Source organism: Marmota flaviventris, chromosome 17, assembly GCF_047511675.1.
Source record: "Marmota flaviventris isolate mMarFla1 chromosome 17, mMarFla1.hap1, whole genome shotgun sequence".
Taxonomy (NCBI): domain Eukaryota; kingdom Metazoa; phylum Chordata; class Mammalia; order Rodentia; family Sciuridae; genus Marmota; species Marmota flaviventris.
The window spans coordinates 61,475,845-61,502,447 of NC_092514.1; the positions used below are offsets into that span (position 1 = coordinate 61,475,845).

The window sequence follows — 26,603 nt, forward strand, 5'->3', positions numbered from 1 at the left end:
AGCACAACAGGAAAAGGAGATATGCTATTTTCTTTCTTTGGAGTACTTAATTAGAAGCATTCTATTATGTAATTAAATAATTAAGTTTTCCAGGAAGGTAAATAACAACAAGGAAATAATGATATGGTGAAAGAGAAGTTCAGTAAGATATAAAAGGGGGTGTGGGCCAAGAACACTTTCAAACCCAAGAATTCACTCTCCTGGAAACCCACCCAGAACCTCCAGTCTCTGACACCATGTGCAACTCCTGTTGTGGCTCCTGCTGCTCTAGCCAGGGCTATGGCTGCTGCCAGCCCAGGTGCTGCCAGACCACCTGCTGCAGGACCACCTGCTGCCGCCCCAGCTGCTGCAGACCCTGCTGTAGTGGGTCCAGTGGCTGTGGTGGTTCCAGTGGCTGTGGCTCCTGCTGCTGCCGCCCCAGCTGCTGCCGCCCCAGCTGCTGCAGGCCCTGCTGTGTGTCCAGCTGCTGCCGCCCCTCTTGCTCTGGTGGGTCCAGCTGCTGTGGCTCCAGCTGCTGCCGCCCCTGCTGCTGCATCTCCAGCTGCTGCCGCCCCTCCTGTGACTCCTGCTGCTGCCAGACCTGCTGCCGCCTGCGTCCAGTCTGTGGCAATGTCTCCTGCCACACCACTTGCTATCGCCCCACCTGTGTCATCTCCACCTGCCCCCGCCCCATGTGCTGTGCCATCCCTGACTGCTGAATCTTGTCTTTGAACACCACCTCCTTATCTCCTCTCTCCCCACAGATGCAGAACTTCTTTTGGGCCCACCATTAGGACACATGGAATCTGGTTAATGTCATTCAACAGAATGGGCTTCATGATTCCAATCAGCCCAACACTGTCCCAAAGAAGCACCTTATATTTCATTTTAAACTCTCTTCTTTCCAATGCTGTCATCAAATAAAAATTAATTTGTAATCCACTAGCAAAGAAATTACCTTCATCCTCCAAATTACTCATTTTCCTTTCGGCTTGGAGGGTCTACATTATTTTTCTCAAAAAGTTAAACATTAACTCTAGCCCCAATGTAGGCACTAATTTTATTCCCTCAGTCCTGGGGGTCCAGTTATATCATAGATTCTCTCCTAGAGTAATTTTCTTATGTTTTGCTGCTCTTCTGTTTTGAAATAAAATTTTTCTGCCCAAAAGAATTCTTTGATGTTGTTCTCTATTATTTTCAGAGTCATTTACTCAGTAACCAGGCAATTATATTTTATATAAAGACACAGAAAAGTTCATGTTGAAATAATTTTGAAAATAAGTGTTAAGTCAAATATAGACAACTTAGGATATTAACACAAAAGTGGTGCATTTGTAAGTGTAAAAAGTGGTGTGTGGTGTGTGCCCATGCATGCACATACATGTGGCCTGTGTGTCCATATCCTAAATTAGGACTTAAAAATCATTACATTGTTTGTACATTATGCCTCTTAATACCATTGGTTTTGTTTTGGAGAAAATGTACAACCAAATTTCTGGGGAAAAACAGCCAATGAAAGCAGGAAAATCTCCTACAAAGAAGATAATGTACCCCATTCATTCATTCAATAAACAACATTTCAAAGTGTGTTCACAAAGAGGGTTGTATTTTGCTAAGAGCCATAGCCAAGCAGTATGATGCGTGGCATTTTTGGTTGAAAGATGACGCCAGCAAGCCATTGAGATGACATGATTATGTTAAGATCTGCACTCTTATGGATATTAGATTCCTGCTGTCCACCTCGGCCTGCTACAGGACTCCTGGAGAGTTCCCATTGGTTGGGGAAGTACCGTAGGAGGCAATTCCGGAGGAGGGACTTCCTGTTGGGGTCCGGGGAAAAACGCTGCCTTTTCCCGGAGGAGGTATTGGCGGCAGTTTCAAAAATAAAGTTTGTTCCTGCTTGAGCGGCTCGTGATTTTGTGCCCAGCCAGACTGCGGCAGTATTTCCCATTGAGTTCTGATGAGAAGAAATGCAGATTTTGCTACATTTTTAAGAAACAACATTTCATCTGGATGGTGTGGTATGTTTCCAATTGTGGTCTTTCAGGGTTTTTCTTATGATTCAAACATCTCTACACTTCATATTCTAACATATATGAACCTAGAAGTCTAGAGTTTCAAAACTCATTTTCTCTATCTAAGGATTTTAAAAATTATAATTAGTTCCTAGTAGTTCTCAGCTGGGATGCACATTGGAGATAGAATGTCCAGGAGTGGTGGCTGCACTTGAATTTGAAAGACACAGTGTTATGACATGACCCTCCAGGAGGACTGACTGCTTCAGTAATCGTTACTGGTATCAAAATGAGCCCATGACCATGCACTGAAATGGATCTAGACTATTGAAACAACAGGGGTGAAGATGATTTGTGTAGACATCACTGGTAAGCTTCGTGTTTCTTCAGATGCCATTAGAAAAAGGCTTCCGAGATTTTAATCTTAGAATTAAGACACCCTCATGAAAGAAGAAAATTCCCCCATTTCACAACTCATTTGGAATCTGCCTTAGCTGTTTGGAATAAAGAAGGAATGTAGAGGGAAGGAAAGAGGAGGTGGGAGGGAGAGGAAGGGCAAATACCAGGGGTTGAATTAGAACAAATTATATTCCATGCTTTTATAATTATGTCATAATATATTCTATTGTCAGGGATAACTAAAAAAAGAACCAATCAAAAAAGAAGAAATAAATAGGATGAAATATACTTTAAATTTTACACAGAAGAGTTAGGAGTGTTGTTATGAAACCCTAAGTTCTGAAATCACAGATGAAATTATAAAATATAATATTGGGGTTTTACATATCCAAAACTTTTCGGTACATCAAAGGTAAAAATAAAAAACTTGAATTATTTTATTTTATCTGTGACATTGGAGCAGGCTGGCATTAGGAGTTAACCCTGAAGTGATGCTTTGAAATTCCCTCCTCTTTGCATTTCCACCACACTCTTGTCCATCAGTAAACCCCATGAAAAAGGAAGGTTATCACAAAACATGTAAAAAGTAATAATGAAATGTTTAAATGAAAAGTTCAATAAAATCAACTTCATAAACAACTAAATAATCCGTAAAGTAAGAAAAGTCTGGCAAAACTGATCAGAGAGAGAGTAAAGAGTGACTAAAGGGCTAATGGATAAATAATACATTTGATAGGAGGTATAATCAGCCACCAGGAAAGTGTTTTTTTTTAAAACAAACTAAAAAATTATACATAAATTTATATTAATATGTTAAAATATTATGATTGGATTGACTATTTCTATAAAAATATAGATTAGCAAAATTAAATCCTAGAAGATGTAGAAAACAAAAATAATAATCATTAAAGAAACTATGTATATGATTCAAAACCTACCCTCTATATATGTTGATATGTGTGGAGGGTAGGCACCAGTCTCATATTGATTTAGAAGTAAGTTTACTAAATCTTAAAGGAAGTTCACTTCCATTCAAACTGGAAAAATTAAAAAAATAGAAAAAAAAGAAAAATCTTCTCAATTCACTATTTTATAAGGTGAATACAAACATAATTTCAAAACCAGACAAGCACAGTGTGATAAAGGAAAATTACAGGCTTATATTACTGAAGATCACAGATGCAGAAACCAAATAAATGCTAATAAATGAAACAGCAATATCCAAAAAGAGTAATACATCATATCCAACTAGAGTTTGTTCTAGAAATTTAGAAGTGCTTCAAAATTAGAAAATATTTAGCTGGGTAAGGTGGAGCATGTCTATAATCCCGGTGGTTCAGGAGGCTGAGGTAGGAGGATTGAAGGTTCAAGGACAGATTCAGCAACTTTGAGAGGCCTTCAGCAACTTAGGGAGACATTGTTTCAAAATAAGAAATAAGAAAGGGCTTGGGGATGGGGTTTAGTGGTTGAGGGCCTCTGGTCTCAATCTCCAGTACCCACTCCTTGTAAAATGAAAATATTTAATTGAATTTTATGTTAGTACATTAACAGAAAAGTACAGGATGATCTCACCAGATGGCTCACATGACTGTGGAACATGAAAAGTCACAAGATCTGCAGTTAGCAAACTGGAAACCCAGGGGAATCAATGTAGTTCCAGTCCACATGTGGGTAGTCTTAAGGCCCACGAAGAGCCAAGGTTTCAGAGTTCATCTAAAAGAGGCAGAAAAGACTGATATCAGGGCAGTGGGAAGAAGGAATTCCTTGTTAGGCAGACAGACATTTATTCTATTCAGGTCTTCTATTGATTGTCTAAGACCCATCCACATTAGGGAGGGCAACATATCCAAAGTAATGTTTAATCAAATGTCCACTTTTAGATTTTCAAAAATATCGACAGTGGATATTTAAAGTATGACACATTGATTCATACAATGCAATAACAGCGATCAGGGAAAGCACGTGAAATAGAATGAAACTTTTCATCTTTTCCTATGGGCTAATGGAATAAGTACATCCAATGTCCCCCTCCCTCTCAAAAACGTGATTTCACTAAGGAATATCCAAGCAAAGGATTTCAGCCTCATCATTTTCACTATCATTCAGACAAACCATGTAGTTTCTAGTGGTAGACAATTGCATGGGTGAAAGTGTAGAGGAAAATCATGTCCGTCACTGTAACACCAAACTAACCAGAGTGGAAGCCATACTATTCACACATAACTGAGGCCAATAATTAGGTTTTGGTTATATATTGGTAAATGTTATAAAGACACTCCCACACCCAAGGAACATTCAAGACCCATAATAAAAAGAAATTCCTGTAGAATATTAACTCATGATAAATAATGACACCCCATGTGAGCAAATGGACCGGCTCTCCCCCACAATGGTTTCAAATTTGCTATTGCAAGAAGCTCCAGAGATTTATCTAACCTGAAACAAATATATTTCTTAGCTTGGTATTCTCACACACAGGGAACTCTAAAATTGGATTCCCAAACCATATTGCTATAAGTTTTAGTATTGATATAGATTATTTTCTTGTTCCAGCTATTTCCCTCAAAGAACAAGATTCATTAGTCTTCTCTGGATCAGTGAACTCTGTTTCCAGTTCTCCTATCTCAGGCAGGAGGTCCTCCCAAGTCTCAGCTTTTTAGTATCATTAGTCTCTGTGAGAGGACATTAAAATCCCAGCCCTGCATCACTGACTAATCTAAAATTACATTACCAGGTCACAGAGTGAAGAATCTGGTTTTGAGTTCATTACAGACTGAACAAAGTGGCAGCTGATATCATCTTCATTCGGGAATCTGAGAATTTCTTTCTTTTAGCTAAAAATTTTATTACTTTAAAATCAGAATCCTAGCGGGGTGCAGTGGCACATGCCTGTAATTCCAGCATCTCAGGAGGCTGAAGCAGGAGGATCAAGAGTTCAAAGCCAGCCTCAACAAAAGTGGGGTGCTAAGCAATTCAGTGAGATCCTGTCTTTAAGTAAAATTTAAAATAGGGCTGAGGATGTGGTTCAGTGGTTGAGTGTCCCTGAGTTCAATCTCCAGTACAAAATATATATATATCAGAATCCTTACATCTGTATAGTCAGAGGAGAGGCCCATATTAATGCAAGTCCCAAAATCATATTTCTCTCAAGAGAAAATTCCACTTGTCAATCATTAAATAATCTATTTTTATTTTAAGCAATGAAATAATATTGCTAATGAAATATTTGAGTAAGTCAATATTTTATCTCATAAAATTAGTGTTATTCTTAATAGGTATATTTTTTCCCTCTATTGAATGCCCAATCAAATATAAATTGGTAGGAGAGAAACAATATGAACTTCTTATAGAGAAATCAGGTGGTTCTTGTTAAGTCAATGACATTTCTTACTGACCAGGAAGAGAGGAGGGAAGAGGAGTAAAAGTGACCCACATGGATGGAGACCCTGGACATGATCTAATTTGACATTCTCAAACTTCACAATAGAGATCACTAAAATAATTGATTCTCCACTTCAGTAAATTAGATAAGTCTTTAATATTTTTTTTTCTCTCTCTCTCCCTTTTTGCCAAGAGAAATATCCTTTTCAGCTCAAGCAGAGACTTGAAATGTGCCTGCGTGACTGGAATTGCTGTGCTGTGCTAATATAGAAGAAAGAAGAAGGGGAGGAAGGGGTGAGAGCTCAAACAGGACACCTCATTAAATGTGAATTTCAGATAAACAACAAATACTTTTTAAATATAAGTACACCCCATCTACACCGGGACATAGTTATAAAAATTATCTACTGTTTATCTGAAATCCAAACTTAACTGAGAACCTGTATTTTTATTTGCTAAGTAAGGAAATTCAAATTCAAAAAAAAGTTCCAAACCCACCTGCAGCCTGAAGGCCAGCCTTAATCAGCCAACCTCAACTGACCTGCAGACACATGACCGAGAAATAAAGACTTATTATTGTGTGTGATGAGAGTTTGTGGTTGTTTGTCATGAAGCAAGAGCTGGCTCATTAAACCATGGTAGCAATGAGAAACTAGCTTAATACATCAGTCAGTATGCAAAAATAAGCAGATTGTTTTCTACAAAGAAAATAAAAATGGAGTAAATGTCCAAGAGTATGTGCCACGGTTAGTTATATTTTAATGTTTGATAAATTTTCTGGAGAGTTCAGATTAATAAATTGTAGATTAATACATAAAATGAAGCTAATATGAATAGTATAAACTGGCCTATTCATGTTAAATTGAAGGATAATCCATTTATTTTGTAAGCATGTTTGTTAAAACACAGGGTTCTAGGTCAGACATGCTTTGATTTGAATCTAGACTGTGTTTAGAGCTGTGTGACCTTGGGCAAATTAATTAATCTCTTTAAGCTCCAGACTCCTCATCTATAGAGTGGAGATAATAATACCTATCTCTATTGATTATTATGATCATTAATCAGATAAGATCTTTGTATCATCTGTGTGACCATCCCTGGGACATATGAAGTACTCAATAAAAGGTAACTTGAAGTTCTTGCATAGTAGGCAGGAAAACGGTAGCTGAAATCCATCATTGACAAATGAAACCACCATCCAGGGGAGATGAGATAAACTGCTTTTACAGGAAGAGACTAGCTTAAAAGAAAATAGAATTCCTCATAAAACTGTGTTATAAGACATAAGGCTCAAAGGATTGCTGGACCAAAAATGACCACAGAAAGTTGAGCATTCATAAAAATGATGTGTGTAAATAAATCAGGAAAATATTATCCTTCTATCAAAGCATTTTGCCAAGAACAGTGCCTTTAATTCTAGACACAGTATCTTGGATAATTATCTGTCTATAGTAAAAATCAACTAATATTATGAAGGCGTCAGGAAGAAATCTTGGCCTGAGGAAAGATGGAGAATGAATTTGACACAGTTCACATCTATGATGTCTTCCAGGGTATCTGAAGTGCAAAATGGGACAGATTCCCTCATGATGACAAAACAAAACAAAAACCCTTGAATCTTGAGATGGGGTGATTTTAGGACTAATGACATTTAAAAAGCATTTGAATGAGGTTTTGCAAGATTTCTGCTGTTATTTTTTTCCCTTTGGGGTTGTAGAGTTTAAGTGGGGTTGATTAGAAAGTATTCTCTTTTTTTAGGTCCAAAGGGAAAATGTAGATCTACTTCAGAAACAAGAAACTCATAGATGGAATCCATCAAAAAGCATAATGTACATGGTGAAGATGTAAATAACTTAAAAGAAATTAGACAAGGGCATGTTTCACAGCTTCACACTTTGAGACTGACATTAGGGAAACTAGTAGTCCAGCAACTCTCTATTGACCTTCCAGAGAGCCAGAGCCCAGGGCTGACCCCACTTGGAAGTCCTGAGACACTTTCTGGTTCCCTGTCACTGGAGTCAAATGCTCCTCTTATCCTCTTCCAGTACCACTTCTAGTGATGCTGCTTAAATAAAGGAAGATGTTTACTACTTACTTTAATAAAAACCCTGGTTCACTGAGCCTGGTAAGCAAAAAAAAAAAATTCAATGTCAAGGCCACTTACTGATGAATGAGGAGTCTTGGAGCTCAGTCTTCATAATGCAAGCTCACTGTGTGACCTTAGTCAACCCTTACAACCTCCACTCTAAAATATGGGGACAGACCTATATACCCTCTACAGCCCCTTCCCAGACTCCACAGATGCAAGGATTAATCCCAAGTAAATGACAAAGATAAAAATTGCAATGAATCTTTGCAGCAGGTTTTACAAACAGGGTAGACGTTGAGTTCAGATTAAAAGGAGGAGGAGGGCATTCCAGGTGAATGAGGGGACATCAACAACCAGGGTAGGGAAGCTTAGATCCCATTCAGGGGAGAGTGACAAAACCAGTGTGGCGGGATTGCATGTGGTCCATCCTCACATGGGAAACCGCAGGCCTGCCTTCAGGTGAGTCGTGGAAGGAGACATCTGGGAAGCAGATGCCTATTGGTCTGCACTGGAATGATGCTATTAACCTGTTACTGTCGTGTCCCTGTGTAATAATAAGCAAGTCACTGCTTGGGGGATAATCCTGAGCGTCTTTGAAGGGAAGAAATAAATTGCTGGCCTCAGGGCCAAGAGACGGAGTGATTAGGTACTACCTAGTTTAGAAAACACATTCTTTTCTCTTTAATGGGTTAGAAATATTTCAAAGGCAAATTCATCAGGATTGAATCCATTATCTAAATTTGCTAAAAACAAACAAAAGGAAGGAATATTTGTGGTATATATGCATGAATATGTATGAGGTAGGGGTGACCAAAAAAAAAAAATTAGTCAATGCTAACTCCTCACTTCATTGGCCAGAAGATGAATAAGGAATGCTCTTGTGTCCAGAAGTCCCACAGCACCTGGCAGCATATATAAAGGGCCCAGAGAAGGAAGAAGCCATCACACCTGAGAACCTCCAGCTCCTCTCAAGTCCTCAACACTACTCCAGCCCACACTCCACCATGACCGGCTCCTGCTGTGGCTCCTTCTCCTCCCAGAGCTGTGGAGGCTGCTGCCAGCCCTGCTGCAGCCGCGACCCCTGCTGCTGCCGCCCCGTGTCCTGCCAGACCACCGTGTGCCGCCCTGTGACCTGTGTGCCCCGCTATACGCGCCCCATCTGTGAGCCCACAGGCCGCCCCATCTGCTGCGACCCCTGTGGCCTGCAGGAAGGCTGCTGCCGCCCCATCACCTGCTGCCCAACGTCCTGCACGGCCGTGGTCTGCAGACCCTGCTGCTGGGCCTCCACCAGCTGCCAGCCCATCAGTGTGCAGGCGCCCTGCTGCCGCCCCCACTGCTGCCAGCCTGCGCCCTGCCGCACCACCTGCAGGACCTCCTGCTGCAACCCCTGCTGCTGAGCCCCTGCTGTCTCCACAGAGCACCAGAGCCTAAGCACCTATTGGGCATTTTAATCAAGTTGCAAGAAAATAAAACTTTTTTCAAAGGTGACAACAGTTAGTTTTACATCCTGCCATCTGGAGGCAGTCTCATGTAAGCGGATTTTCATCACCACCCTCTGCCCAATTCCCAGGCATCTACATCAGCCAACAATGTAGATGCTTTAAATGCTTCAGCTGACCCTTTAAATGTCCCCAAAATGGACTCTGCAAACCCATCCTGAGCCTAATGGTTTGGGCTGCCCAAACCCTCGCCATCATCCTCTGTAATGCATTGCTCACTGTTGTCAATAAACTAATTTTTCCTGGCATAGCAAACCACTCTGCTCCCTGATTCATTCACTAATGCATGCTGATGAGTGAGTGCACACAGATGGACAGGACTTTGGAATCTGCATAAGGAAACTAAAGCTCAACCTAATTGAAACTTTATCCATACAGATTCCACTTGGTCAGTCAGGCATTCACTGCTATAGAGGACCTTCTTCAATGGCCAGGGACTGCCCATTAGTGATTAGCTAGCCACATCCCGTACACTCCAATGCGTTAGACAATTAAGTAAACCCAGTGTTAGTAAAGAGGGGTGGAAGGAGTGGAAATAGACTATGCGAAGTCCACCGTGGCCACTGGCAGCAAGCTGACCAGCTTGGCTCCTCTCAGCTCCTTACCACAGTTCCTGGAGCAGTGGTTTTCAAAGCACAATCTATGCACTTTGAAATCACCCATACCAGAATCTCTTGGGTCACTTATTAAAATGCATATTCTTAGGCTCCAAACTAAACCACTGAATCAAAATCTCTGGGGCTAAAACCCACTAGTGTTCCTCTTTTCTATTATTTCCACGTGATTTTCATACACATCAGAATTTCAGGACCGTGATTCACTCAGAGGAAGATCTAGATTTGAGCTACTTTGAGGGTTTAATAAAGCATGGCCCTAGAAGTCATCCAAAAACTTCTGCCAGAACAAGAAATAATGAACACACTCTCAGTTAAGAAAAAAAAAAATGCAGACATGAGACTGAAGCAGCACTACTAGGCTGAAATCCCAAGGATCAGTTTGGAGGAGAAATGCCTCTAAATAAAAGTGAGAAAGGATGGCCTCTAGAGCCTCCTCTGGATGGAATAAAAAGGAGACTTGAAGGAAGAAAGAAGAGAGGGGCTCAAGAACAGACGGGAGAGGGGAAGGGAAAGCAATGACGAGGAAGCAAGAGGAAGAAGCAGAGGAGACAGAGATGGTGAGGAGGACAGGCAGGTGCTGCAGATCCCGGTGCCAGGATCTGAACGGCACACAGGGACCCCAAGCTAGTCTATGACGGCTCACATAGGTAGGACCTCTGTGCCTCTGTGGCCTGTCCATTGCTCACCTCTGAGATCCATGTCTCACTGTTCACTCCCCACCAAGCTTTGCCTCAAGCAACTCTGAACTTCTCATAGTTCCTGGGCATCTGTCATTCCCTGAGGTTTTGATTTTGATTTTGATTTTGTTTTTTTCATGTTCTTTTTCATGTTCTTTCATTTATCTCAAATATTCTTTCAGCTACCTATTCTCTCCACCTTCTTTACTTACCTAACTCTGATTCATTCCCAAGATTCAGATCAGTTATCTCCAGCAGACATGTCTTAAACCTCCTACCGCAAAAACACATGAATACATGTGTGCACACGCACAAACACACAAACACACACACATGTGCACACACACCCTTGTACAAACATCGGCTAGGTTAGGAGCTCCTCGCATGTTCCAGTAGATCTTGAGCTTATCTCCCTCCCCACAAAGCACTGTATCTAAATGATCTATTTCTCTGCCTTCAAGGAAAGGACTGTGGTTGGTTGATTTGGGTGTTTAGTACTGAGCTCAGAGTTCAGTACTACAGCAGGTACTTGATTTCTACTCGTTGAATCAAACTAAATTGGAAGAGAATTGTCTTCACAAAAAGAATTCCAAATGTATACTTCTTTAAGCAAAAACTTCAGCAGTCATATAAATTAACTTCCCTGACCCTCAGGTTTTCTATCTGAAAAATGGGAAAATTAATACTTAATCAATGTATATTGTTGGAAAAAGTTAACTGAATTTATGCACATAAAGCACCTGGGGCATTCTAAGTGCCCAGTACCATTCATGTTTAGTTCTCGCAGTACATCTGCACATCACTGTATCAAACTGGATAAAATATATATATATATATGTAACCATTACACATTCAATCTTCCTGAGAGTCAGAAAAAATTAGGGGGAAGATTTTACCAACCACATTTCAACAATTTTTTTTTCAATATAGTCCACATCCACTGTTAGAAATAGATTTTTCCAATAAATATAGCAAAAGAGGCAAAAAAAATCTGACTAGGTAATAGATTAAGGTTGTCTCAGGATGAAAGTGGTCTTTAAGTATTGACTCCACAAATCCATAAGAATGAGTCCTACATTATAAGATTTATAAGCAAGAGCTTAGCAGCAGGGAAAAAAAAAAACAAGAACTGGATATAATACGTGAATCTAATAGACAGATTAAGCCATCCAAGGGAATGAAACAACAAAAAGTAGAAAGAGATCACAAAAGATGACCTGTTTTAGTCTTCCCTGACTTTAGACAGATGAACACCAAAACCACTGAAAAAAGATAAATATATTTTAATTCCAGGGGGAAAAAAATCCACAAATTCCACCACTTCCCTAAGGATTGTTTTTCTGTATTTTCCAATTAAAATAGTTTCTCTCTTTCAGTCAAAGCTATCCATCTCTCCGTCTTCCACGTTTGTGTGGATTTTATAATAAACCAGCTCATGAAGAACACCAGGCCCTGAAGACTATGCCCACTTTACAGATGAGGCTAGGAGGATATATGCCATTTGTTCTAAGTTAGAAAACTGCTAAATGTTTTTTAGGGATTGGCTAGCTTCACTTAAAAAACATTTAGCAGTTTTCTAACTTAGAACAAATGGCATATTTGTTCAAAAAACAAATGCCAAATGTCTTCTTTGATATAAGGAGAGTAACTAAGAACAGAGTAGGGTCGAAGAGCATGAGAAGAATATTAACATTAAACAGGGATGAGAGGTGGGAGGGAAAGGGAGAGAGAAGGGAAAAAGCATGGAAACGGAAGGAGACCCTCAGAGTTATACAAAAGTACATACAAGAGGAAGTGAGGGGAAGGGGAAAAATAATACAAGGGGGACAAACGAATGTCAGTAGAGGGGGCAGAGAGAGAAGAGGGGAGGGGAGGGGAGGGGAGGGGTGATAGTAGAGGATAGGAAAGGCAGCAGAATACAACAGACACTAGTATGGCAATATGTAAATCAATGGATGTGTAACTGATGTGATTCTGCAATCTGTATATGGGGTAAAAATGGGAGCTCATAACCCACTTGAATCAAATTGTGAAATATGATATATCAAGAACTATGTAATGTTTTGAACAGCCAACAATAAAAAATTAAAAAGAAAAAAAAAAGAATTTTAGGGCTATAGAAATATCAAAAAAAAAAAAAAAAAGAAAACTGCTAAATGGTGAGAAGAATTTGAGACCTTTTTCTTTTCTTGTCTTTCTGTTCTTTCCCTCCCCTCTTCCTCATCCCCATCTCTGACTCTTATGATTAGGAAATACTTCTACAATTATTTCTGAGAGCGAATTCCCCAGGGAGTGCACGTTCTATTTCGACAATTTAGAAGTTCCCTGACATCCAGCAACCTCCAGCAACTTCCAGACACAACAAAACTCCTGAGACTATTAATTGGCATGTCTCACTGTCAAAGTCACCATCACTACATTCTTTTTCAATCAAACACAAAAATTCCACAATAACTATTACTGCTGTTAAAGTTTAATTACTCCCACTGGTGATAATGCTCTTGCAAAATGTGTGGAGCTGGAGTGATATGACTAAAAAAATTCCATGCCATAAGGACCAGGGACACACCTCTTGTCCAACACACGTAGATCTTAATTGGGACAGCAAGGGAGTCCACACAGCAGAGAACCATGGGAAGAGAAATGTCATTATGGGATTCTTTGTTTTTATTAGTGCATCATAATTAGACAAATAGTGGGGTTCATTTTGACATAAACATAAATGCATGTAGTACAGTTGGCTCATCCTCAATCCCCAGAACTTCCCCTTTCCCTACCTTCATCCTGCTTCCCTTCCTCTACTCCACTGGTCTTCCTTCTATTTATTTACTCTTTTTTAATTGATGCATGAGCGATATACATAAAAGTGGAATTCGTTGTGATACTTATACATGCATAAAGCAAGTGTTGGCCAATTTCATTCCACAGTGGCTCTTCCACCTTCCCCTCCTCCCTTTCTCTTGACACCCTCCCTCCACTCCACTGTTCCCCATTTAATTTTCGTGATATTCCCCCCAACATTTTTCCCCTTATTTCTTTCCAGGTTCATATATGAGAGATGACATTCAGCCTTGGACTTTCTGGGTCTGGTTTATTTCACTTGACACAACATTATCAAGTTCTTTCCATTTGCCAGCAAATTATATAATTTCATTCTTCTCTATGGCTGAATAAGACTCGTGTGTGTGTGTGTGTGTGTGTGTGTGTGTGTGTGTCTGTCTGTCTGTCTGTCCCATTTTCTTTATCCATTCATCTCTTGATGGGGACCTAGCCTGGTTCCATAAGTCGGTTTTTGTACAGTACACTGCTATGAACATTGGTCTTCATGGACCACTGTAGTACGCTGATTTTAGGACTTTGGGATAAATATAAGGAGTGGGATAGCAGGGTCATATTGTGGCTTCATTTTAACCTTTTGAGGAATTTTCAAAGGCTTTCCAAAGTGGTTGTACTAATTCACAGTCCCATCAACAATATGTAAATATTCCTTCCCATCACCCCCCACACACCCACATCATCACCAGCAACTATTGATACTTGTTTTGTACTTTTTTTTTCCTTTTTTGATACTGGGGATTGAACCCAAGGGGCATTTAACACTGAGCTATGTCCCCAGTCCCTTTTTATACTTTATTTAGGTACAGGGTCTTGCTAAGTTGCTTAGGATCTTGCTAAATTGTTGAGGCTGGCTTTGAATCCTCAATCCTCCTGCCTCAGCCTCCAGAGCCACTGGGATTACAGGCAGGCACCACCACACCTGGCTGCTATTTGTGTTCTTGATGATTGCCAGTGTGACTGGAGTGAGATGATCTCTCAGGATAATTTTGATTTGCATTTACCTGATTGCTAAAGATACTGAACATTTTTTATACATTTGTTGGCCATCTATGTTTTTTTGAGAAATATCTGCATAGATCATTTGCTCCTTTATTGTTGGGAAATTTTGTTTCATGGCTATGAAGGGTTTTTTTTAGTTCTTTATACAATCTAGATATTAATTCCCTGTTGGAAGAGTAACTGAGAAATATTTTCTCCCATTCTATAGGATCTCTCTTCATGCTCTTAATAGTTTCCTTTGTTGTGTAGAGCTTTTTAAAATTTGATCCTACTTATTGATTCTTGGTTTGATTTCTCGAGTTTTAGGGGTCTTCTTAAGGAAGTCTATGCCTGTGCCAATATGTTAGAGTGTTAGTCTGTACTTTCTTCTAGCAGTTACAGTGTTTCTAGTGTAATCCCTAAGTCTTTGATCCACTTTGAGTTGATTTTTGTATACAAGGAGAGAGAGAAATCTAGTTTCATTTTTTCTACATATTGGTAGCCAGTTTTCCCAACACTATTTGTTAAACAGACTATCTTCTCTTCGATGTGTATTTTGGGCATCTTTGTCAAGGATTAGAAGACTGTATGTGAATTTGTCTCTGTGTCTTCCATTTTATTCCACTGGTCTTCATATCCTGTTTTGGTGTCAATAACATGCTGTTTTGTTACTATAGCTCTGTAGTATAGTTTGAGGTTAGGTATTGTGATGCCTCCAGACTTGCTTTCCTGCTTAGTATTTCTTTGATTAGTCTGGGTCTTATATTCTTCCAAATGAATTTTAGGACAATTTTTATTTTCTAATTCTATGAAGAATATCATTGATATTTTGAAGGGGATGGCACTGAATAGATAGATCACTTTTGGTAATATGGCCACTTTGACAATGTTTTAAATCTACCTATCCAAAAAACCTGGTAGGTCTTTCCATCTTCTAAGATATTCTTCAATTTCTTTCTTCAGTTTTCTATAATTATCAGTGTAGAGGTCTCTCTCCTCATGGATTAGATTTATTCCCAAGTATTTTTTGAGGCTATTGGGAGTGGAATTGTTTTCCTGTTTTCTTTCTCAGCAGATTCATTATTAGTGTATAGAAAAGCTATTGATTTTTTTATGCTAACCACGTATCATGTTACTTTGCTTAATTTAATAGCTCTAGAATTCTGGGGTCTTCTGTCTGCAGGATCATGTCATCAGCAGAGATGATTCGACTTCTTTTTTACCTATTTGCATCCCTGTAATTTCCTTCTTTTGCCTGACTGCTCTGGCTAGAGTTTCAAGAAGTATATTGAATAGCAGTGGTGAGAGTGGACATTCTGGTCTTGTTCCTCAGTTTAGATGAAATGCTTTCAGTTTTTCTCCATTCAGTATGATGTTGGCTTTGGATTTATCATATATAGTCTTTATTATGTTGAGATAAGTTTTCTTTCCCTAATTTCTCCACTGTTTTTTAACATGAATGGGTGTTGAATTTTGTTGAAGGCTGTATATGCATCTATTGAAATGTTCATGTAATTTTTCTCCTTAATTCTATTTACGTGATAGATGACATTGATTGATTTGTGTATATTGAACCAACCTTGCATTCATGGGATGAAAACAATTTGCTTAAGTAATTGTTTTTAATGTTTTTTTGAATGCTGATTGCTAATATTTTATTAAGAAATTTCACATCAATGTTCATTATGGATACTGGTCTGAAGTTTGCTTTCCTGGATATATCTTTATCTTGTTTGATATAGGGTGATATCACTGGCATCATAGAATGAATTTGAGAATGTTCCCTCTCTTTTCACTTCATGGAATAATTTGAGGAGGATTGGCAGTAGTTATTCTTTAAAGAACTGGTAGAACTCTGCTGAGAATTCATCTGGTTCCAGATTTTTCTCTGTTAGAAGGCTTTTTATTATTGTTTCAATCTTATTGCTTGATATTTGTCTGCTTAGCTTTTCCATGTCCTCTTGGTTCAATGTAGATAGATCACGTGTATCCAGAAATTTGTCAATATCTTCTAGACTTTCCAATTTATTGGAATATGTTTTCAAATAGTTTTTAATTACCTCTGGATTTCAAAAATGTCTGTGATGATATCTTTCTTTTCATCTCTAATTTTGTTAATTTGGATCTTCTTTTTCTTTTGGTTAGTTTGGCTAAGAATTTGTCAAGCTTACTTATATTTTCTAAGAACCACTCTTTGTTGCAAAGATCTTTGGAGAAATCATTTAACTAAATGGTCTTCCAAAAATTGTGAAGGATCATAAACTCAGAGACCTCAAGAATCAGGGATATGGTGAATGAAAAAGTGTATTGAAAATAAGCACATAAAACAAAACACACCTCAGAGGCAAATTTAGCCCGAAGACTATCAGCCAAATTGGGACAATGCTACCTTTTATCTCCTTTATTTTCTAGATTCTTATTCTTCTTAGCTATGCCTTTAAAAGACAAAGCTGTTTATCAGCCAAGAGCCCACTTAATTCCCCTTGTCTTTTTTTTTTTTTTTTTTTTTTGTCTTTTTTTATACCATACCTTCATACCTCATATGCAACCAAAACCTCAGGCAACAGCCAGTGTCTACTGCAAAAAAGATAATAAATTCCTTTATAAATATTTTCAATAGATTCATGAATAAGTTAGTGGAGAGGGCTTATGTCCCATCTAGAAAGCAAGAATAACTCCAATTTTAATTGTATATCCAAGACTATAATCAGGAAATGGCATTCAAAAGACAGTATAAATAAAATCTTCATTTCATTGGACCTTATTGATCCATGAAAAGTTCTTCTCCTCTATTTACTTTATCTACTTTTGTATTGCCTTTTTAATATTTGTGATTAGTATATGATAGGAAACTATTCAGAATTTACTCTATTTCTATTTCTCTTTCTATACCCCGAAAGAGTTTAGCACTGTTTACATAAGTTGATTATGAATTAGAGACCTACTCACATTATTTGTTTTTTAAATCACACTAGTATTTTTGGTGATTGTTTCCTTATAAACAAGGAGAAGTAATATGTTCCTTGACAAAAACACAGGATCATTTTTCCCATAGGAGAACAAATACACATCTTCTTTAATGAGTCATTTTGTCTTTTAGAAAATTGCCCCTTGTCTCAGAGTCAACCAGAAACCAGGCCTGTGATTCATGAACAGCCTCATCACAGATGGTGAACAAGAGGAAAGTGTGGTGTGACATCACTAGGTCCTTCAAACTTTCAACCAGTCACATGACCTGGTCTGGAAGGATTGGCTGATGGCTAAGCAATTTTTCTGATGATACAAATCATTAAATATTCATTTCAAGGAAAAAGGCAGACAGGTGGAAAGGAAATCATCCTACCCCAGGCTGGAACTGCTGCTTCAGGAACTGAATCCAGAGTTCTTGTTTCAGTGGGCAACCACAACTCCAGGAAACGTCCTTGTATCCCGAGGGCCATCAGCACCTGGCCAGGGTATATAAAGGACACAAAGTGGGAGGAAGACATCACACCTGAGAACACCCAACTCCTCTCAAGTCCTCAGCTCCACTCCAATCCCCACTCCACCATGACCGGCTCTTGCTGTGACTCCTGCTGTGGCTCCTTCTCCTCCCAGAGCTGTGGAGGCTGCTGCCAGCCCTGCTGCTGCCGCGACCCCTGCTGCTGCCGCCCCGTGTCCTGCCAGACCACCGTGTGCCGCCCTGTGACCTGTGTGCCCCGCTACACGCGCCCCATCTGTGAGCCCACCGGCCGCCCCATCTGCTGCGACCCCTGTGGCCTGCAGGAAGGCTGCTGCCGCCCCATCACCTGCTGCCCAACGTCCTGCACGGCCGTGGTCTGCAGACCCTGCTGCTGGGCCTCCACCAACTGCCAGATCATCAGTGTGCAGGCGCCCTGCTGCCGCCCCCGCTGCTGCCAGCCTGCGCCCTGCCGCACCATCTGCAGGACCTCCTGCTGCAACCCCTGCTGCAACTCCTGCTGCTGAGCTGCCCAACACATAACATCAACAGGTGTGAAGAAAAATGCACCAACTCTCACCACTCCTGCAGGATCCAAGGAGAGATGCAGCCTTCCCAACCATCTGTTCTTCAACCCCTAGCTCAACAGTAACTGCCTAGTTTCCTACATAATTATGCAGCAAATCCTGGCCCTCTTCACAAGCTTTGGAAAAATCTCAGCTGTCAACATTTGAATTCCTGGATATTTTTTAAAAATGCATAAACAAAGATCAAAGTTTCTCTGGAATGAAGCTCTAACCCACTGACTCATCGTCTTTTTTCCACTATCTCAAGGGTCTCAGACGGGGTATTTTTTTTTCCGGGATATTATTTTTATGCTGTGAATTTTGCATGGTTCAAAATAAATAAAATTTTATTTTTGGGGAAGCAAATATGTTTGTTTTTATTGTTCTGAATCTTCAAAAGCTCCTTTTGAAAAAGAAAAAAAAATGTGCTATAACATAGGAACAGTTCAGGGGCAAGGTCTGTAATGGTAATGGTAAATCGAATAATTCAGATCATCTCATGTGCTGTACCTCCATCTTCCAATACAACAAATTTTGTGGAAACCATGGGACTACAGCAGGTCTCTGATCGTGAATGTGACTCATAAATGATTTATACACATAATAAGGGGAAGGAAGCTTAAGGTACAGTTGCATTTGCTTCCCCAGTATAGAAAATTGTGCAGTGATGGATGTCAAATAGTACTTGGAAACCCCGACCCCTGAATGCCCTACGCTGAAGCACCCACTCTCCCATTCTCTGCATGGCTCTCACAGCACCTCCAGGGCCAACTCTGCTTCCAGTAAATTGCTGCTGCTGAGAAAAGAGGGACAAATATAGCTTTGGATGGAACCATCCTGACTATGAACTTGACATACATTTTACTCTTTAAAAAATAGCACTGTGCAGGTATTAATCCATATTGGATACGGTTTTGTAGTTAGACACGTTTAGCCTGGCAAAGACGACTGATCAAGATTGTTCCCCTGAAATCGATGTTTTGAGTTCCCCACATCTAATCTGAAAGAGTTTGGGGAATGTGCTGTTCATATGCTTAGGCATACATCCTGCCTGTTGAAGACTCAAGTGAGTAAGCTCTGTGACCAGGGATCTTGATTGAATTTGTCTGCTACCAGATTCCACTGACCTGCACAATATTTGGCACATAAAAGATATTTGGGGATTATTTGTTGAAGAAATACATATTAAGGGCGTCAGAGGAGTAAAAGGCATGACACCCCATGCCAACTCTTGTCTCATTTTGGACATAGGCATTCTTACAATTATACAGTAAGTCACCTCATGTAGAAAGTTGTTTTTTTTTTTTTAATGTGGTAAAAGTTTATCAATGAGAAGCCTACTATACTCAAAATATTTACATTTTTAGTATGCCGTTTTCTCTTTATTAAGGGTCTAATAGTTCACCAATGGATAGGCTTACAAATCAAATTTCTTTCTACATGTTCTTGATCAGCGTTTTTAAAATTCTCTAACTATACTTGTTTTCCTCCTCTCAGATTTTCCTTCTTGAGCTTTTAGAGACTCCTTACCTTAGAGTGCTTTCTCAGATAGACAATGCTTTGTTTTCTCCCAAACTCATCATTATTATTGAATTTTTTTCCATGATTACCCCATGCCCTGGTCAACCACAGTGTCTGGTGGAAGTCCCAGTGAGCCTGTCAGGGACTGTGAAAGCAACATGGTTCTGAAGAAGGAAAAATCTTGAACCTCCAAGCCCAGATCTAGCTGTACAGAAAAAAATGTCAGACCCAAGCAAATCAAGATGTAAAATCTACAGAGTGGATCATGGAATATTTTCCTACAAGTCCTAACAGTTTGAAACAATAGAAAATCATAGCTGGTTTTGTAAGCAGAAATGAGCTCAAGCCTCACACACAAGGAGGTATTGGAGACACTGGGTATAGACAAGATGGGGCCTGAGATCACTTTCCCCTGGGGTCACTACTCAGACATTTTATCACATTGGAAGATGGCAACCTTCATCCAAATTAACTCAGGTTCTTTGATTTTTGCATTATATTGATGGCTTTTCTATTAGTGCCCCATGACTATTTAATTATGCCCAACTATACTATCTCATTAGGGCGTGTTTTAGAATTTTTAGAGGGCTGAGCAGCAGATAATTCTTTCAATTCCTGAGGATATCAGTAACACGTAGTCTTTTCAGATGACTCTAAAAATCAGTCATATCACAAATAACAATTGCTTTAAAATAAATACACTATTAAAATTCTTAAATAAATCAGATATTTCTTAACACCTGGGAATGCGGTTCCCACCTCTTACTATTCAGCTCTGTGGGCTTACAATGTTCCTGCAGATATTTCTGGAATAAGCATGGGCTCAAACACTAACTGGATACATGCAAGCCACTTATGTAATTCCTGAGATGGGAAATAATGCAGCCTCAAAGGAATGTTATGAAGAATAAACTAACACATGTGTTTCATGAAGCATGATGCTTGAAACATAATTAAAACTCAATGATATTCAATGAAGATTGTAAATAATAAAATTCACATTGAGACCTCAAAAAATATTTTTGATAATTTGGATGAAATGAACAAATTCCTTGAAAAAAAAAATGCAACTTTCCAAAACTGACAGGAAAAAAAAAAACAACAAAGAAAGACAGAATATCCAATAAATAAATTGAATCTATCATTTGATAACCTGGGGGAAAAAAAAAGAAATTCACCTTGCTTTGGAAAGATTTAAGCCCAGAAATCAGTGAGCATGTTTCTAAGACAAAAACTACTGATAACACAGGACTAATGCTCCAAAAGTAGATAGAAAAATTCTTCTCTTACTGGGGAAAAAACAAAAAACAAAAAACAACTTGGCTTTTAAAATATTTCTATAGTATTATTCTCAACTTGTTTCCCCAGAAAGCTTGCAGTAGAAAAGAATGCTCAAAACTTAATTAATTAACTTCCACTGTTAGTAACCCTAAGGGTATGACAGCTACTTCGTGCTATCGAAACATCAACGGGCAAAAGCATCATCAAATTCTAAAGATAATTGGAGACTTTGAAGTTAAGGTCATTAAGTTCCTATGTGAACTATAAATAGCAAAATATAATGAATCTCCATTAAAGAAGGAAAACAAATAGAATTTTATGACTACCCAAACACCTAAAAGATGTCTAGAGGACTTATTCAGAAGAAATACACAAAAACAAAGAAATGATCATGTGCCCTGGGGTCATGAGCACCTGGCCAGGGTATATAAAGGGCCCAGAGAAGGAAGAAGTCATCACACCTGAGAACCTCCAACTCCTCTCAAGTCCTCAACACTACTCCAGCCCACACTCCACCATGACCGGCTCCTGCTGTGGCTCCTTCTCCTCCCAGAGCTGTGGAGGCTGCTGCCAGCCCTGCTGCAGCCGCGACCCCTGCTGCTGCCGCCCCGTGTCCTGCCAGACCACCGTGTGCCGCCCTGTGACCTGTGTGCCCCGCTACACGCGCCCCATCTGTGAGCCCACAGGCCGCCCCATCTGCTGCGACCCCTGTGGCCTGCAGGAAGGCTGCTGCCGCCCCATCACCTGCTGCCCAACGTCCTGCACGGCCGTGGTCTGCAGACCCTGCTGCTGGGCCTCCACCAGCTGCCAGCCCATCAGTGTGCAGGCGCCCTGCTGCCGCCCCCACTGCTGCCAGCCTGCGCCCTGCCGCACCACCTGCAGGACCTCCTGCTGCAACCCCTGCTGCTGAGAGCCTATTATAACTAAGGGAGCCTCGGGAGATGAGTGGGTCTATCCTATGGCCCTTTGGGGCATCGTGAGAGACCACTCTGCATTTTTCTGAGAAGCCCATCCCTCCTCTTTTCCTACTAGCTCTGGCTATGTCCGGAAGACACTTCTCAGATCAATTACTGATGAAGACTCCTCTGTCCTCTTTGGACCCTCACCTAACTCCTATATCACGTTGTCTGTTTCTAATAAACTGAATACTTTCAGCATAGAATCATGGTCTTTGTAATACTTCCTTCTGCTAGATTGTCATCATCCAGAGATTTTCAAGGGCACGATGCAGAATAATTTTCTTAATTTGTTTTCTGAAACAATCTAAGTAGTTTTTTTTTTTTTTTTTTTTTTTTTTTTTTATGTTGTTGTTGTTTTCATAATTATGGTACATGGCAAGTACAGAGCATTGTAGCTGATGAGGAAGTTGGAAGTCAGTATTCCAGGATCAGCCAACTGAGAATTGTCCTCCATTGGAGGACATTAGGAGGCCAAATCTGGGTTGACGCTTAATTTCTGGCCTGAGGGTTTGTTTACTGAACTGATCCCTGTTGGTACACCACAAAGGCCTGGTAGCTTGAGAAGGAAGGAATCTTGACATTCTTTTTTCTTTGTGCCCAAGTGTAAATGCTATCCTGGATAAAGAATCTCCTTTTTTGTGTTTGAGATTTGAGAATGTTATTGACAACACCGACTCTTGTGAATACTATATCTGCACTTGCTGTCTGGGGCTATTTGCCTTTATGTTCAGAAATTCCACATTAGTGGTATTTTCCAAGAAAATGAATCAAGGATGACAATCTACACATGTTTATTGAATATCTATTATGAATGTGGCATTCAGTTCACCACCCTGAGAGGACACAAAGGAATAAAATGGTGTCCCAGCTTCAAAGATGTTATAGTCTATTTGGAGAGATGAGATATAAATAAGAAAAACGACAAATAATGTATAATATAAGCAATTAAATAAAAATAGTTATAATATAAATAAAAATATTTTTATAAATAAAAAATAGTAAAAAAACAGTTGAAGATTATAAACATATTAGGAAATATCATGCAATTGCTTCTCACATATATATTTAAGTGAAAAAATAAACAAACTATAAAGTATAAAACCACATTGTGAAGGAAATTTTTGTTGCATGTCTATATGTGTGTATGCAGGAAAAATTACCTATAACAGCCAGGTGTGGTGGCACATGCCTATAGTCCCAGATATTCAGGAGGCTGAGACAGGAGAATCATAAGTTTGAAGCCAGCCAGGGCAACTTATTGAGACACTGTTTCAAAAAATAAAAAGGGCTGGTAATTTAGTTCAGTAGTAGAGCAGCTGAGGTTTAATCCTCAGTACTTACAAAAAAAAAAATTGTGGCATTATATAACAAAATCTAACCATAGTTTATGAGAGCATTCATTTTCTTTTTTAGATTTTTCTTAATTATATAATTTTTAAATGCACATATATTTTATTTTTAATGGAATATATTACCTAACAGTTATAACTATTTTGGGAAAAATATTTAAACATTTCCCTTGACTATGTTTTACTTTGAAAAACTTACCTATCAAAATCTAAATGGACTTAAAGGAGATAAATTAGACAGCTATTGTTTGTATTACTAACAAATTTTCTTTGTTTAACAGAAAGGTATATCACTATGTTATTTGTAGTGGACTTCTCTGATGTCTTCAAAATGTGACCAAATTATTAAATCTTGAGTTTATCTTTTATCATTTTATGATCATCTCCACTATAGAAATCACAATGCTCTACTGTTGTGCCCCCAAATAAGTATTGTTTAAAAGTTGCTAACAACTAATAATAAAAAAAACTAATAATAAAAAAATAGAAATAAAAAAATAAAAGTTGTTAACTATTCACCTTAAATATACAATTGTTTTTGTCCATTTGTACAGGCAACCAAGAATCCAGAAAACTAGATGATATTTTTCAAATTAAAATTTATTTTAATGTTATTGTTGGATATAATGATTTTAAAAAGCCCTAGGATTTGTTATGACAAAAATTTCTTCAAATCTAAAACACAAGATAACATTTCACACATTAAAATGTATTCATAATATTATAGTTAATTAACAAAGCCCTATGATTTGTTATGACAAAAATATCTTCTACCACCACCAGCAACCTGTCTAAATTTGTTTTGCTTTAAAAAAAAAAAAGATTTTTGTCCCTAAGATGCCACCCTGCATTGCTGGGCTGTGGAGTTTTCAGTAAAACTTATATATTTTTTAATTGATTTTTTAAAAACTAAATGATGGCAGAATGTATTACAATTCTTATTACATATATGCAGCACAATTTTTCATATCTCTAGTTGTATATAAAGTATGTTGACACCAATGTGTGTCTTCATACATGTACTTTGGATAATGATGTCCATCACATTCCACCATCCTTGCTAACCCCCTGCCCCCTCTCTTCCCCTCCCATGCCTCTGCCCTATCTAGAGTTCATTATTCTATCCATGGTTCTGATATCTGTGTTTCCTGTTATCAAAATAACAACCTGATTCCACTTAGCAGAGATTGACAGAGAACTCTATATCTGCCTTCCAGGTATTTTAGTTTTACTTTGTGCTAGTCATGAAACTTGTCACTGAATAATCTTATTGAATGTGTATTTCTATAGTGACTGAGAAGACAACTGGTCATTTTGAATTTTTTGTGCCATATTAAGCACGTTGGGTTTTGTTCTAAATGCAAAATTTAGAGTTTATCAGGCACAAAAAGGATGTGACCTTTTAAATTACTTTTTTAATTTGATAAATATAAGACACTGTCCTCATGACAATCCTGACATGTACTTGGGTTATTATTATATGCCAGCATGTGGCACGGTTTAAATGAGTGTTGCCTGGTTGTAGTGGCCTCAGAAAGTAACAGCTGACTTGCCTCCAGTGTCAAAGCACAATGCCCACCTCCCTCAACCCTACAGTGTGGACACTGGGAACATGAGCCACATGTTCTCTGCCTGAAAATGAATTTTGGTCTGCGGTGGGAAAAATGTGTTAAGGGAGTAAACACTGGGACAGTTTACTGAGTGACTCTCAGATTCTTGATCTTTGTGGATCTTCATACATGAGAAAGAAAAATCTCTTTGGAACGACATTAGATGAGAAGTATTTGCAATAGAGAAATTAGCCCTGATAACTTTATGTGTTGTCTGAAGAGGCTCCCATGGGGTGGGGGGGTTGGTATTCATAAAAACTCCAGAGCAACATGAAAATTGATTATGAGGTATTGTGTCCTGAAAAGAATAGAATATCTAACTTTTTATCTAGGTTACTATTTAAAAAAAAAAAAAAAGTTCATGAATGAAGGCAAGAATGTGAAGCGTGAGCGTCAAAGGTCATTAGCAATGAGACTGCCTAATTTCTCCCTCCCCTGTCTCCTCAACTGTGGAATGTGTTCAGTCAATTTACATTCCTTTAAAAAATCTGAAATTCCATTTGGGAAACTTTAGATCCTGGGGCCCAAGCTACATTCTTTTGAATGGTGGAAATGCTCCTAAAGTGATCCAAATGCTACTAGCAAATAATAGGAAGGTTCAAGCTGGAAAGTAGAGATTGCCCTGTCATGCAGTCCTTACACTGCCCCTGCTGATGTTTCCTAAAGAAGTATGGCCATCACATTTCGAGCAGGGCCACAGCGGGATGACTGGGTGGCAATATCCCACCTGCCTCCCCTCAATAGTGTATTGTATAATATGTTTGCAAAGTAGGATGAGAAAACCTCCAAAATGTCACTTGGTAGTCATAACACCCATGTCAAGGTGTAGGAAGCAAAACCTTCCCATGATATAACTCTTATGTTGTAAAAGGCAAATATAAAAAAAAAATGTCATATGGTGGAGATAAAAATCAATAAACAATGTCATGTTGTGGAGATAAAAATCAATACCTGTGACAGAAAAACCAGAACTACACATAGCCTACACTGAAGAAAAGAAAAAAAAAATACATAAGTCTCAGATCTCTTATTTCAATAAATAAACATTTGCTTTTCTTTTTAGGAGCTCCCATCCTATACATATTCTTCTATATAAAATGATAAACAAATATATCCCCAAGGAATTGCATGGAAGCATGTGTCTAACACCTGTCTGATTCACAGGCAAGTGTTTTCAGATAACCTGCTGGAGAACAGGTATCTAGTCAATGTTCTGTGTATTCCTCTATTCCATTTATTTTAATAAAATGAGGTTCCTTGGGACCATTTTATCCAGGTTTCATTGGGTCCTATCTCCTCACAATAAGCAACAATCAAGAGAGGGAGATAAGGAAAGATGTTGGTTAAAATGTATAAACTCACAGCCTGAGAAGAAAATTAAGTTCTGGTACTCCATTCGACTGAAG

The 26,603-nt window shown here is 38.9% G+C and overlaps 4 protein-coding genes across 4 annotated transcripts; all 4 read left to right on the forward strand.

The window, feature by feature from the left end:
• The first annotated feature begins 236 nt into the window (after positions 1-236).
• On the forward strand, positions 237-698 carry LOC139701340 (keratin-associated protein 4-5-like). The gene has a single exon (XM_071603335.1). It carries the CDS (start codon positions 237-239, stop codon positions 696-698), a length of 462 nt encoding a protein of 153 aa, XP_071459436.1.
• An 8,169-nt stretch (positions 699-8,867) lies between these two features.
• On the forward strand, positions 8,868-9,260 carry LOC139702436 (keratin-associated protein 2-1-like). Its single transcript, XM_071603554.1, has one exon. The coding sequence runs from the start codon at positions 8,868-8,870 to the stop codon at positions 9,258-9,260; it is 393 nt and encodes a 130-aa protein (XP_071459655.1).
• Positions 9,261-18,021: 8,761 nt separating this feature from the next.
• LOC114084038 (keratin-associated protein 2-3-like) lies at positions 18,022-18,438 on the forward strand. The gene has a single exon (XM_027925237.2). The coding sequence runs from the start codon at positions 18,022-18,024 to the stop codon at positions 18,436-18,438; it is 417 nt and encodes a 138-aa protein (XP_027781038.2).
• Positions 18,439-21,796: 3,358 nt separating this feature from the next.
• On the forward strand, positions 21,797-22,189 carry LOC114084025 (keratin-associated protein 2-1-like). Its single transcript, XM_027925227.2, has one exon. The coding sequence runs from the start codon at positions 21,797-21,799 to the stop codon at positions 22,187-22,189; it is 393 nt and encodes a 130-aa protein (XP_027781028.2).
• Positions 22,190-26,603: the final 4,414 nt, after the last annotated feature.